This window comes from Antechinus flavipes, chromosome 6 (genome assembly GCF_016432865.1).
Source record: "Antechinus flavipes isolate AdamAnt ecotype Samford, QLD, Australia chromosome 6, AdamAnt_v2, whole genome shotgun sequence".
Lineage (NCBI taxonomy): Eukaryota > Metazoa > Chordata > Mammalia > Dasyuromorphia > Dasyuridae > Antechinus > Antechinus flavipes.
In genome coordinates this window covers 177,346,305-177,361,827 of record NC_067403.1, presented here as the reverse complement: position 1 = coordinate 177,361,827, position 15,523 = coordinate 177,346,305, and the positions used below count along the sequence as shown (strand labels likewise).

The 15,523-nt window shown below is 34.4% G+C and overlaps 1 protein-coding gene and 1 long non-coding RNA gene across 2 annotated transcripts in view; both read left to right on the top strand.

Annotated features, from left to right (window-relative positions):
• ADAD1 (adenosine deaminase domain containing 1) overlaps positions 1-7,008 on the top strand; it is a 39,403-nt gene extending 32,395 nt beyond the window's left edge. The window contains exon 11 of the mRNA XM_051966246.1: positions 6,667-7,008. Coding sequence (XP_051822206.1) covers positions 6,667-6,780 — 114 coding nt within the window. The 3' untranslated portion in view covers positions 6,781-7,008. The remainder of the gene's footprint in view (positions 1-6,666) is intronic.
• A 2,531-nt stretch (positions 7,009-9,539) lies between these two features.
• Positions 9,540-11,038, top strand: LOC127541144 (uncharacterized). Its single transcript, XR_007948374.1, has 2 exons — positions 9,540-9,769; positions 10,648-11,038. It is a non-coding gene; the product is annotated as an uncharacterized LOC127541144 (long non-coding RNA).
• The last annotated feature ends 4,485 nt before the right edge of the window (positions 11,039-15,523 follow it).

The following is a 15,523-nucleotide window of genomic DNA, read 5'->3' as shown; positions in this document are numbered from 1 at the left end:
AAAGGTCCAAAATGACATCACTATATTAGGGTCAGGGTACAGTAGATCTGACAGTGGCTAATTAGACAGCCTGATTAGACCAATGATACTGTGCAGATAGTGAAACCAAATTAATGGTTGAGCTTGCCTCCTCACTGGTATCTGAAGACTATCTCAAAGAGGAAAAGCTTCATAGTAGTACCATGGATAAAAGGGCTTATCTTAGTGTGATTTGCCAAGATAATAGTTTATTGAGACCATCCCTCAGTATATTTATATTGAGAAGAAATTACAGGAGGGCAAAGAACTGGACCCATAATTTAATAGAAGTAGAGGCCAAATTGTCCAGTTTGGGAATTTGGCAGTGGTCTTAAGATGATCCTTACATAAAACTCATCTTTTAAAAAAAAAATTAGTTCCAGATTTTTTTCCTCCTTCCTCATCCTTTGAGAATGCAAGAATCATGATACCCATTATGTATATGAGGCCATGCTAAACATATTTCTGCATTAACCTTATTGTAGAAAGAAAAAAATGGAAGAAATACTTCTGTCCTTAATTCATCATTTCTTCTCTGGATTTCATCATGATTTCCTTGGAATAGTCATAAAATTCTTTTTTTTTTTTTAAATACAAGTATTTTCCTGTATAGTTGCAAAATTCTGGAATAATCACAATTCCCAAAACAATCAGTTGAATAATTTATTAGATACTTGTGTGTGTCAGGAACATGGCAGATCCATTTTTCACATATATGGCTAATTGATTTTCCTAAAATAAGGAAAGACCCCATAGCCTCTTCTGCTCAGAAAATTTCTCTGTCTCTTTATTGGCTCTAGGATAAAATACAAGTTCTTTTGGCATTAAAAACCTTTCACAGTCTGGTTCCTACTTCTTTCATGATTAATTTCATGCTTTTTCCCCTTATATCCCTCTTTAGGCTGCATTTCTAACTTCTGAACTTTTTATACCAGGTGTGCCATAGAAATCTCTTCCTTTTGGAAGTTCACCTTACTCCTAGACTTCTCATGGCAGAAATAACCCTTTGCTCTTGCTGCCTCTGTTTCTGATTTGCTGATTCCTTACAGAATCTCCATATTCTCTTTTTTCAGCTTCCTTTCACATGTCACTTTTTTCCCATTAGATTTAGGCAGAAATTTTGTTATCTGTCTTTGCATTCCCAATTCTGAGCATAATACTGGCTCATAAGACTTCATAAATGCTCATTGACTTGACTCACAAGTGGATATCTGGAGTTTTCAGTAGATAATATTTCCATCTCTTGTGTCTTTATCTTTATCTAATTTCTCCCCTCTGCCATATCTGGAATGTTTTACCTTCATTCCAGTGTTTCATAGAACCCCTACTTCAGGCTCAACCCAAGGACTACTTGTCCTGATAGATCTGTCCTGATTCCTCCAATTGTTGTCATAGTCCATGAACTTGCTTCTTATATAGTTTGATCATGCATTTTTCTCCTTGGGATGTAAGTTTATAGAGAACAGAGTCTCTTGCAGGGGTGCTTTTGTGCAGCACAATGCCTGGCACCTTGTAGGTGTTTAATAGTTGCTTGTTGGATTGACTTGATTTATGGATGACTAAAAGGGCAGTGGACATGTGAAATGTGACCATAGGTGGGCTACAGCATGTTTTTTTTTTTTTTTTAATAATGCTTCCAGTGATGGCAGGAAGTGGTGTAACAGATATCCAGGGAGTCTGATTGCACATGAAAGTGGGTCAGGAGAACAAGAACTAGTAGGTAGATAGTCTGAGGGGCCTTAAAGGAGAGTGGCCTCTGGAAAATTTATAGAAAAGATAGGCAAGAAGAAAGTATGAATGAGAATGATCTGCACCAGTAGAGGGAGCACACATACAAAACCCTAGATCTTTTGGAGCAAGTATTCTGCCAAAGAGTGCAGTGGGTTAGACCCCCAAGAGTGAGATCTTGACTTTCCTGTAGGGCATGGGTTGGAGCTAGGGCAGAGAAAAAAGACTTGAAGGAAGAGGTGCATAAGAGTTGGATATAAAATTAGAGTAAGATCTGAGACGTCAAACATAGGTAATGGCAGCATTACCTATTAGAAAAGACACAAGATGTCTTCTGGGTATTGGGAATGCTGAGAGTGAGAACAAGACTAGGGAGGTAGACAGGACATTACCAGATTATTCAGGGATCTTAGGATCATTGTTTTAGAACTGAAATCCAGTCTTAAGTCCTCATTTTATTGCTGGAATCTATATTGATTTTGCCCAAGATAACACAGGTCCTGAATAGTGGAACTAAGATTTGGACCTCGGTTTTCTGACTTTAAATAGGGTGCCCTCCTACCAGTGCCAAAAACTTTTCTTCGGTATGTATTAGGGAGAAGTGTAACTTAATCAGATCTGTGTGAAAGGATGATTCTGCCATCATCTATAGGCAGCTGGAGAAAAGGATGGGGAGGAACAGAAAAATCTTCTATTTTAAGGAAGTTGTTGTACGTTTTGGTATGGGGACAAAGAAGTGCTGCCCAAGCAAGTATGGTAGCAGTGAGGCCAGAGAAGGGAAGGAAGAAAAACAGACAATCCAACATTAGAAAGTGACAAATACTGTGAGTTGAATAAGAAGCAAGTGAGAATATAAATTTGCCAGATTTGAGAGATTAGGTAAATGGTGATGACCCAGCTAGAAAGAAGAAAAAGAAGCCGGTTTTAGAGGAAAGATGATTATGGTCTCTGTTTTATCATATATTTACAACTGGAAGGGATCTTCGAGGACATTTTCAATCCTTTTATTTTACAAATGAAGAAACTGGGACAAACCTTAAGTGACTAGTTCGGGGGTCATTCAGCTAGTAAATGTCAGAGGCAGGACTTGAATTCAGGACTACTTGACTCCAAGCTCAGTGCTCTATCCACTCCTCCATGTTGCTTTATGCTGAGTTTGAGGTCCCCCCAACAGTTACTCATATACTACTATCCATTCAGAGTTCACTTCAAGAAGTATGGTGTGAGAAGAGATTTAGAATGTAAGTAGAGAAGGGTAGTTTTATTTTTAAATGTTTTTGTGTCCCCAGTGGGTGACACATAGTTGGGACTTAATAAAAATATTTATTTTTCTTTTGCTGAAGCTTGGGGTTAAGTGACTTGCCCAGGATCACACAGCTAGGAAGTATTTAGTGTCTGAGACCAGATTTGAACTCTGGTCCTCCTGATGTTAGGGCTGGTGCTCTAACCATTGTGCCACTTAGCTGCCCTGACTAATAAATTTTTGAATTGATTTGTGGAAGATCGAAGATAGAACCCTAGGGCAATAGCGACATTAAGGAGATAGAGAAGATTATGAGGAGACAGAAAATACATTAGAGAGAAAGAGGAAGAACCAAGAGTATGACATCTCTGAAACCAAGGAAAAAGGTAGAATTTAGTGGAGGGAGATGGGATATATACTACAATGTCAGATGATGCCAAGAAATACAAGAACTTGGATGTCTTTGAAATTAATCTCCTTGGGAAGTTATACCCTTATTTTTGCAATGCTGCACTACTGAAAATATATATACTACAATTGTGTATCCACAATGGGGTTCATCTCTCACTTTTAAGAAAGAGAATGGCATTTTGACCTTGTCAGGAATATCTTTTGAAAGAATTATATGTATTTTTCTTTTTTTTTTTCTTAGTAAAAATACATGTAAAGATTGTTTTCTGCATTCATTTTTGTAGGACTTTGTGTTTCAAATTTTTCTCCCTCCCTTCCTTCCCCCACCCCAAGACAGCAAGCAACCTATATAGGTTAAATATGTGCAGTCCTTTTAAACATATTAACATATTTATCATTCTGTGCAAGAAAAATCAGACTAAAAGGGAAAAAAAATAAGAAAAAAACAAACAAAAAAAGGTGAAAATACTGTGCTTTGATCCATATTCAGCTTCCGTAGCTCTCTCTCTGGATGCAGATGACATTTTTAGGTATATTTTTAAAGTAAGAAAATGTATTTAAGGTATTAAGATGAAAATTGTTCAGCCTTAAATCTTTCAGGCTACTTAACATCAAACTTGGACTTGATTAATTAGTACAATCACTCAGTTCCTCTGACTTGTAGTTTATTTCACTCACCAGAATCACTTTGGGAGATGATGACTTGATTCTTTTTTTTTTTTTTGGAGGGGGGGAGCGAACTCTGCCTTTTTACTTATTTTTTAAAATAAAACTTTTTATTTTCAAAACATATGCATGGATAATTTGACATTGATCCTTGCATACCCTTATGTTTCAGATTTTCTCCTATTTCCCCCCATCCCCTCCCCTAGATGGCAAGCAATCCAGTATATGTTAAACATGTTAAAATATATGTTAAATCCAATATATATAAACATATTTATAAAATTCTCTTGCTGCACAAGAAAAATCAGATTAAAAAAAGAAAATAAATGAATAAGAAAACAAAATGCAAGCCAACAATAACAAAAAGAGTGAGAATGTTATGTTGTGATCCACGTTAATTCCCACAGTCCTCTCTCTGGGGGTAGATGCTCTCTTCGTCGCAAGATCATTGAAATTGGCATTAATCATCTCATTGTTGGAAAGAGTCATGTTCATCAGAATTGATTGTCCTATAATATTGATATTGCCATGTACAATGATCTCCTGGTTCTGCTCATTTCACTCAGCATCGGTTTGTGCAACTCTCTCCAGGCCTCTCTGAAATCATCCTCCTGATCATTTCTTATAGAACAATAATATTCCATAACATAGCTTATTCAGCCATTCTCCAACTTACGGGCATCCACTCAGTTTCTAGTTTCTTGCTACTACAAAAGGAGCTGCCACAAACATTTTTGCACATGTGGGTTCCTTTCCTGCCTTTAAGATCGTGTTGCGATGTAGGTCCAATAGAAACACTGCTGGGTTCAAAGGATATGCACAGTTTGATAACTTTTTGAACATAGTTCTAAATTGCTCTCCAGAATGGCCCGAATCCATCCACAGTTCCACCAACAATGTATCAGTGTCCCAGTTTTCCCACATCACCTCCAACATTCATCTTTGTCTTTTCCTGTCATCTTAGCCAATCTGAGAAGTTATGTAGTGATATCTCAGAGTTGTCTTAATTTGCATTTCTCTGATCAATAGTGATTTAGAGCACCTTCTCATATGATTAGAAATAGTTTTAATTTCTTCATCTGAAAATTGTCCATATCCTTTGGTCATTTATCAGTTGGAGAATGACTTGAATTCTTAATTTGAGTCAGTTACATATTTTAGAAATGAGACCTTTATCAGAATGCTTAAATGTAAAAATGATTTCCCAATTTATTGTTTCTCTTTTGATCTTGGATGACTTGATTCTAATGTCCTTATGATTTAACTAAAAGGAAACTCAAAAATGTATCAATTTTCCACAATATAATTCTATCCCATTTCCTCTCTTGATTAAAATTTTGATTCTGAACTACCTAAATCATTTTTTAAAATATGAATAGATCTTTAAAAAACTTTTTGTGATTATCCTTTAAATTAGAAGAATCACTAAAGCTTATATGGTTTCTGTGCATTAAAATTATTGAAGATTAGAGATGGAAGAAGCTGTGAAGATTATCTCATTGAATTTTCTCATCTGGTAGATAAAATCGAGGCCTAAAGAAGTTCTCATGTTCAAAGTCTCAGATCTAGTTAATTTATTGGAACTTCCCCAGTTTTGTGGGGAAATTTTGTTTCTCTGAGTTTAGTGTGGATATGTTAATGCATTGTTAATAGGGCTTTAAGGTTCCTCCTGCCTAAATGTTCTCGTATTATGAATTGGTAATCCTAATACTTTTGTAGCTATGCTAGGTTAGTTAAGTTGCTTTTCTAATTTCTACCAGAAATAATTGCAGGAAATCCCCAAAGGTGAGAAAAAGCAATTTTTGTATTCAATTATTTTTTGTTGAGTGGCTCATGATGGAGAATATTCTTTAAGACTCTTTACTTATCTTTTTTTTTTTTTTTTTTTTGGTGAAAATCATCTGTCATTACATGTTTAGAATATTTTCTACTTAATTGAATTGTAGAAACATTGTTGCAGTATGGTTTTTTTGGGGATATCAATCAGAGAGCGCTGGAGAATTTGATCTCTGATCTCTCTCTCTTTTTAATCTCAGGATTCTTCCATCATCTCATCTATAGCACGCCTGTGGTCTCTTAGTACAAAAAGAGAGTGTAGGGTGGGACTTAGTGAAAATTCCCACAGGGTTTGCCTATTCACTTTGTAACATGAAGGAAAGATGAATCTGCTGGTGGCAGCCCTAGGGGAAGCCAAAGGAAATGAGTTGTACCTGGTGACCCAACAGTCACATGGATCTTAGAAGGAATTAGGCCTAAGGCCCCAAAGAGGAATGATTCATTTTCTGAAAGTAGTCTTTACTAGATTAAAAACCCAGCTAAGAGTAATTTTGGAATGTATATTTATATTTGGGATTAGAGAAATTTCTGAGCATGGGTGTGCTCAGAAAAATTTTTTAAATGTAAAAATTTTTTAAAAATGGAAATAGAATTTTCCAAGAATATTCTCATCTTTCCCTTAAGTTAAAGAAGTAGTTAGGCTTACCTTGTTTATTTAAAGATCTTAATGTTCTCAGAATATTCCTGAAATTTCCACTTACCAACTGGATCATCCCTTTTTCTGTTTGATTACCCTCTAATATGGCATGTTTTTCTTTCCTTAGTGCATGTCTGGATCCTATCAAGAAGCTAAAACCTTGTTGAAGTCGTACTTACAGCAGCATGGCTATGGGTCCTGGATCATGAAGTCTTCCTGTATTGAACAGTTCAGCATGTGACCATCTGTGTCATGTATAAACACTTGTATTTTTTTTTGGTGTGTTTTGACGAGTAAAAATGTTTAAAAAAAAAAAAAGAAAGAAAAGATATCAGTAGTGTTCAGCTTTCAAATCAGTGTCTTACAACAGCAATGTCCAGCAAATGCTGAAAATTTGTAAAAATTCATGTCAATTTACATTGAACCATTAGTTGTTTTTTTTTTAGTAAAGCAATTACTTTACTCAAAATGTAGACTTCCTGCATTTATTTTTTTGCAATTATTTTAAAATCATCACCTTCTTGCAGCCTAAAAAAGAATTCTTGTTCTTGGCACCTTTTTACTTCTAACCATTTATACATTTTCTTCTCCATAATTGTGCATTATTGTGATATACTGGTTTTCCAATATGCTTTTATTTTTAAAAGCCCCACAAAACAGGAATTTAAAGAAAAATTGTATACAGCTTGTTCAATCCATTTGTGATATGTGCTAGGCCCTAGAATGTAGTGACAAAAATCATATGATAAATACAAAGAGAAATTGGAAGTAGGAAGGCACTAATACTTTGGACAATCTGGAAAGGGCACATGTAGAAGATGCCTCATGATCTGAATTTTGAAGATGTATATGGGTGTTTTAAGGTCAGGTGAGCAAAGAAGAGATTCCAGGGATGGCACAGATAGAATGGGTGAGTTACAGAAAGAAATGTGAAGGAGTGATGTTCAATATGCTTGGAAAGTAGGTTGGGGCCAGATTGTGAAGTTAGTCAATAAACATATTAAGTGCCTTCTGTGTGCCAGAATGACAATTCCTGACCCTAAGGAGATTACACTCTTAAAATGAGGACAAGACACAAAAGGAAGCTAGAATCAGGGGAGAAGGGGATGATAGAGCCCAGTCTAGAGGAGGGCAGTGTGGTGGGAGATAGATGCTGTTGGCCTGGAAACCCTTGTTAAATGGAGACTTTGGGAGGAGTTCTTCACACTTTCTTATGCATGTGTCTTACTGTTCAACCAATGAGTTCCTATATCATGGGCATGTCCTTGACAAAAATGAGTTAAGTTTAGGTTCTCTTTCAGGCAGGTTGTTTGAGATGCCTGCAGGAAATCAAATTAGAAGATCTCCATAGGTAGACTAGGGATATAGATAGATATGTCTGTCTATACAAGCACACACACACACACACAAACATACATATGGCTGGACCTTATGTATATAAGGTCATTATATACCTTTTATTATATATGTCATATATGTTATATGATATATATGTGTGTTTGTGTGTGTGTGTGTATGTATATATGTTAGCTAGAGGTTAAAGGATTTGCCCTGGGCCAAATTTGTAGCTAGGTCTAGGTCTTCCTGACAAGTTTTAGAGCAGCCCAAAGCATACTCCTCCTCCCACCCAAATCTTAATCTCTTGATGCCTACCCTGTCATCACACAAGCTACAGATCCTGACACAGGATAGCTCTGTGAAGCCTTTAAATTTGGTTTATCTAACATGTGATGTGCATGTGTTAGATAAGCTGATTTTGGAAGTTTCCCTACTCTGAAGTAATATTTCACTTTTATCAGTTTGCTTCTTAGCTCCATAGTGTCCATCATCCTCTTGTTCCTCTTGTTATGACCATGCTTTATGGGAAATCTACTTTATCATTCCCTTCTCTCTGTCACCTCATACACAAACTCCTTGGTAAAGACGCATGTGGTAAAGGGTTATTTAGCTAAACATGATAGAGTAGACAAAAAGATTCTTCTGAAATGATAGGTCATTTTTCCAGAGCCGTTTCTTTCTATTGGGTAATAATGCTTTGGGATTATTATTACACTTTTCTGTTCCTCACCAAGTTTCTTAACATCAAACAATCCTTGTTCTTTATTTCTCTGATCTGATATTTTCTTCCTTCCTGAAACAAAATTCCTAACTGCTTATATATCTCTTTTCTCTTTAGCTTCCAACTTTCTGTTATGGCACATTTTTCCTTGTATTAGAAAAATTCTTGCCCTCCCTTTAACATTCATTTAGTTTATCTTTTGAAATGCAAGTGAGAGCACTGCTTATGAGCTATGCCTCCTTCCCTACTGTTTCTGCATTTTTTTTCTGTGAATACTATACTATTCTATGGAATGTGAAAGGCTGTGTATGACTCTTCCTTCCATTCTGTCCTGGACTCTCTTGTATTGTGTATTTGTGAAGGATTCACAAGTCCTTCCCTCTATTTACCAGCATGTTGTTCTCCTATGTGACATCATGTCTCCCCGGGGCCCCTGAAACAAGGTAAGAGAATTGAAATAATAGTTAGATTCAGCCAGGAATTTGCAAATGTGTGACTTATAAGTTTTCTCAAATGAAACTGAGTTTTTGTAATAAGCATAGCATTAGTAATAAATGCAGCAAGAAATAAGAGCATTTTGTTTGAGATAAGGTCAATTTCTTAAATAAACAGTTGTAGAATTCCTATTAGACATTTTTTCCCATGTTTCTCTAATGTAATATGTGTGCATGTGTATTTGCTTCTCTATGCCTATAAATGTAGAATCCAGAAATGTTCATAGATACTGAAAATACACACATTAGTCAGCTTCAATTTTCACTGAATAGGAAGGGAAAATATTGCTAGGCTTTCAACAACAAGTTTGATTCTTTGAGAACGAACTGAAATAGATGAATCTAGATAAAAGTAATTATGGTTTGATTTAAGATATGACAGCCTATTGTTGGGTAAACAGGAAATATGTGAATTTCCTTTTTAGACCTTTTGATCCAAATGGCATCCTGTAAAGTATCAGCTTTAATTTTACTCTGCTTAGCTTAATGGTTATAGCAGGCATAACAATGATAGCCTGATCACTTAGATATTTTCTTGCCTGAAAAAATGTGTTTTTCATTAATTATGCTGCAACCAAATCATCTTTTAAGGTTTACCTAACTTGTTTTTCAAGGTTGGAGATCTCTTTCCATGGACAGAGACTAAAAAAAGGCAGAAAATGTTTCCTGTTCCCAAGGTTGGTGTCACCATTTAAAACTTACATATTTTAATGACTATTTTCCCCAAAGTAATAATTTTAACTTGTCTAAATTTAAAAGAGAATTCTAATTTGATTATATCACTCTTTATTTGCTAGCATTTTTTTCATCTTAAATTTTGGCTGAAATGCAATTAAATTGCTATTTTATGGAGGCATATTAAATGTGATTTTATGTGGATAAATGCATTCAAGACTTTTAAGTAGCATCCATGAGGAGCTTTTCTATATATTTTAATAATGACTTTTAAAAATGAACATCCATAGGAACATTTTTTCAATATTATTACAAGTGTTCATGATTACAGTTTGAAGTCTCTCAAAGTAAAATTTGAACATTTCTAAGTATATGTAACTCTGACCTAAGATTTGTGTTGGATAATGGTCTATTATACTCTGCATAATGTCTTCTATCCTTTGGGATTATATCATTCTTGTATCCTGAGTATAATTGACCTCTCCCTCTCGCCTTCCAAAGGCATCAGCAAAACAAACAATAGAAATTGGCTTGATTTTAAGAATAAAGCTTTTTAGTTTGATTTTAAAATGCAAATTATCTAGTGGTTATACTAGATAAGCTAATATCAGTTGCAACAGAAGCATGGTTTTGTGGGGGGAGAATGTTAAGGTATATAGCTGTTTTGTCAAGTCACAATCAAGGTGGCTTATCATAGTGATGATAATGTGGCATTGTAAGGGTACCAACAAGCATACCTGGAAAATGAATCCAGCATTCTAAAACATAAAGAATCATTTTTGACCTGTATTATTTGATGGTTTTTGAAAAATCTATGTCTAACAGCTTGGTAAAGTTTAACACAACAGAATTGAAATGTTATTTCATTTTGCTTTCACAGTAGACAAGTATGGAAATAGATTTCATTACCTAGCATCTCCATGATCAGCTTGGAGTCAGGAAGACCTAAGTTCAAATACTGCCTTTGACACTTTCTAGCTGTGTCTCTCTGGGAAAGTCATTTATCCTGTTTGCCTTACTTTCCTCATCTATAACATGAAGAGTTTGGACTTGATCTAGAGAGCCTCTTCCAGTACTTAATTTATGTTACCTAAATCAAATTCAATTCAAAAATTGCTTTAGGGTTGTTATGTTTTAGATAATGATTTATACTCTATTATGGCACTATTGTCAGAATCAAAAAATACATAACCTTATTTGTGACAAATCTCATCCATGTAAAACTCAAATATGTATTTCATCCTGAGATAAAGATTTTGTATTTTATTTAATACTTATCAGACTACCTGATTTCATGTATATTTCCCAAAGACATCCCTCGAATTGTCTTTTCAAGTGAATGTGCTCCCTTTCTTTGGTACTGAATTTTAAATGGTTACCTTGACTATGTTTCTCCTTTCCTTTTCTTTTCCCTCCCATGTCCCCTCTACATATCCATGCCCAAATCCATCTATAAATGAATGTCCTTGATTTTACATCAGTCATTTTTGGTTTTACATACCGCCTCCCAATCATGCCTTGTAATGAAGAAGCCCCAAATTAACGCCATGATCACAAAGACTATGTGTTATGTCCTGCACCCTCAGTCCCAGGTGTTTCCAGTGTTAGAAATAAGCTTTTGTCACTGAAAATCAGATCTTAAGGAAAATTTATTAAAGAATGGTTTTGGCCAAAAGTGAGTCCCAGTTCTCTTCATGGAAGCCAAGACCAATCATAAGCATAAGCATAAGGCTTTATTTTAGTGTTCTCATTTACATAATAGTATTTGTTGTCTGTGTTACACTTCTCTGCTGATTTCTCTAAATGATAACCCTTGCTAAGTCCAAGGGGTCAAAGATACTATGCCCTACATCCCTTCTACTTCAGACTTTTCTTTCTTCTCTGGACCTTTACACACTGATTGGACCAAGTTCAGTCCTGGATGTGACTTTGGCTCATTATATCTTCATCACAGTGTCTTGGGAAAATATTATTTAAGGTTTAAGCAACCACTTTTGTCTAGAGATCTCATAAAGGATGGAATAAAAAGGTATTCAGTGTATTATATGCTAAATACAAAAAACTCACAGCACACATGCTTAAAACAAATAATAATGAAAAAAAGAGGCAACAATAATTTACTGAGAAGTTAGGACTAGAGCCTCATCAGAAGTTAAAGCAGTTTGTGGGACTGCTGAATGGGTATTTTACATATCATCTCATCTCTGTATTATCTACTTCATGATATATCTTCTGGTCATTTGTTCTAAGAGGTTGAAATAGTGACTAATTAGCTCTAATCAAGGAACCTAAGACTATTGCACCTTGTGAATACATAAGATGTCCTCTAAACTTGAACATATCTACCTCAGGATTAATACTCATTCCTTCAAGATAAGGAAAGAAAAACAGAGGAAGCAACCCCCCAAACCAGAATCTATTTCACCTAATTAAGGTATGGGCTTAGTGGTTTGTTATTTTTTCTGGGGTGAGGGAAGGAAAGGCCCTTCCCTTCTGTCCTCATGGGAGAGCTTCTTGCCACATAGAAATTCCAAGGAATTTAGAGGAGTCAAAGATTGGTATCATTACTCTTTTAAAGGTTCTGGTCAGGAGCCAGTAGGGAATCCCCTGTCATTTCAAAGGTTGAGTCCTTTAGTGCTGAGTCATATATGATCAGAATCAGCAGTCTTCATCACACTCAAACTGTCTGACCACTGACCTTACACATGCGTTTATCTAGGCTCAAGGAGGGCAGCTTGGTGTATGCCTTGTTTAACCCATAATTGCATTTCATTCTAATCAGTTCATGAGTTTTCCTGGATTTCTCTGAATTTTCATATTTAATAATATCCTATTTTAATATATAATATGTTGACATATTAAAACATTTAATGTGTAATATTATAATGTTTTATTCATGCTTTCTGTGTTCTGTCCAACCATTATTCCATGAATATTCACTTTATTATTATTTTTTTTTTCTATTGCAAAAAGTATGCTGTGAATATTTAATATGGGAGACTTTTTTCTATAACCTGTTTTTGTATCCTTTGACTCAGAGATATCTCTGTTCCACATATGCTTTAAGGAGGTCAGAAGCTATTTTCTTATTATTCCCATTTGTTTTCCAGAAGAGATGGGCCAATTTGCAATACAATCAGCTGTTTGCTTACTGCTGAACCAACATTGGATATTACTATTGTTTGTCATTTCTTCTGCCAATTGAAGTGAAAACTAGTGGGTCAAGCTGAAGCATAAGGATTTGCTTTTTTTTAATCTTTAGGAATTTAGAGCCATTTTGGCCTTGTTGATAGTTTAATATTCTCCTTTTCCAAAACTTAAGATCTTATTCTAAAAGCAATGCTTTTTAGGGGGAGAAATAGAAGGAGTTGTAACAGGACTTATTAAGTAGTCACTTGTTTCTGTTTAAATACTTTTTCCGCTTTAGACCTTTAACAGTTAGTGCTAAATGATACATGTCCTTTGATTTATATGAATGACTTTGTTTATTGTAATGAAGTCTTGATATATAGCCTTAGGATTCTTAGGACTATAAACCAAAATTTTTCCAGAAGAATATAATTTCAGTTTTATAAGGAATTTATATAGCACATTATTAGTTACAATTTATTATATGTCCCCATGCAAAGTACTGTGAGCAATACTCAGAATTCAAAGATTAAAAAATGGACTAGAACTACATACCTCACTTCCCCATCCCAGAGAATGATCTCATAAACCATAATATTTTTAAAAGAGGAAAAAAAATCACAACCAAATAATACATTGAAAAAAGTAAAAAAAAAAAAAAAAAACAAAAACAAAAAACAAAACCCTGTACAATGCATAACACTTGTGCATCTATCACTTCCAAAAAGGGGTGGGTTGGAGGTGTTATCTCTTCATTTGTGTAACACTTGATCTTTATACTTTTGTTATGTTCATTTTTGGTTTTTATGTGTTCTTGGTTCTTTCATTTACATTGTTGTCATTTTTATGGATATTGTTTTCTTGGTTTTGCCTACTTCACACTGCATTGGTTTATGTAGATATTTCTTTGCTTCTCTCTATTCATTACACATACACACACACACACACACACTCTCTCTCTCTCTCTCTCTCTCACATATATATTTTACATTACACACATTTCTTATAGCACAAGGCCATCTCCAGTCATCCTGATCTTTGTCTGGCCACTGGATCTAGATAGTTTCAGAGGAGAAAGTGAGACTGTTGATTTTTGTAAAGCTCTTCCTCACTCAAATCCAATATGGCATCACTTCCCGTGTCATTGTCACCATTGAGAACAAAGGACAGATAAGCATAGCAATATTCCATTACATTCATGTACCATAATTTGTTTAGCCATTTTCCTATCAATAGACATATTGTGTTAACAATTCTTTGCTATCATAAAAAGTGATACTATAAATATTTTGGTGTATGTGTGAACTTTTTTTTTAATCTATGGCTTCTTTAAGTGAAAAGCCAATAATGAGAGTTTCTAGTTCAGAGAGTCTGGACGTTTTAGTCATTTTATTTACAGAATTCTAAGTTGCTTTCCAAAATAATTGTATCATTTCACAGCTCCCTCAGGAATGTGTTAATGTGTCTATTCTACTGTGATTCCAACATTAACTATTACTATAATTTGTCATTTTCACTAATTTGCATGATGTGAGGTGAAATCTCAGCATTATTTTGGTATGCATTTCTCTTATTAGTGATTTGAAACATTCTTTCATGTGGTCATGAGTATTTTGTAATTCCTTGGAGAATTGTACTTATCCTCTGACCACTTATCTATTAGGGAATAACTGTTGGTCTTATATATATGCAAGTATACATTTGTTTATATGTGTGTATGTGTATATATATATATGTGTGTGTCTATGTATAGATACATATATATAGTTTATCTTACATACCAAACATCAATTTCATACAATTTTTTTTCCACTTGACCACTTAATCTTCTGATCATTAATATTGTCTATACAGAAGCTTTTCAGTTTCTTGTAACAAAGTTGAATATTTTACGATTTGCAATTGCCTCTATTGCTTGGTTGAGTAAGAATATATCTCCTACCTATAGCTGTGAGAAGGATATGATCTTCTAATTTTTTCCCTAAATTTTACCATGTATCCATTTAGAATATACTGTGGAATATAGTATAAGGTATGGTCTATAACTAAGTTTCGCCAGTTTTCTGAGCAGTTTGTATTAAATAAAGTTTTTTCCTAGATAATTTATGTTTTCCATTTTATGAAACATAGAGTTACTGAACCCATTGTTTCTATTCTTCTTTGTCTGTTCTGCTTCATTGATTAGCTTTATTTTTTAACCCAAACCAGTTGGTTTACGATATAGTTTGAGGTCTAGAAGTGCTGTTTCCCCTTCATCCTTATTTTTTCCCATATTTCCTTTGATATTTTAGATTTTTTGTTTTTCCAAATGACTTTTGTTATTATTTTATCAAGTTCTATAAAGTATCCCCCTTGGTAATTTGATTTAGCAATAAAAATATATAAATTAATTTTGATAGTATTGCCAGTTATATTGGCATAGCTAATCATAAGCATTGCATATTCCTCTAACATAAAATGAAATGAAACCTGTAAAAATCTTGTGTTCTTTGATGAATCAATCCTGATATATTTTATACTTTTTATAGTTACTTAGAATGGAATTTCAATTTCTAAAATTTCTTGTGTTTTGTTATTATTATATAGCAATGCTGTTGATTATTGTTTAGGATTATTTTATAACTTAC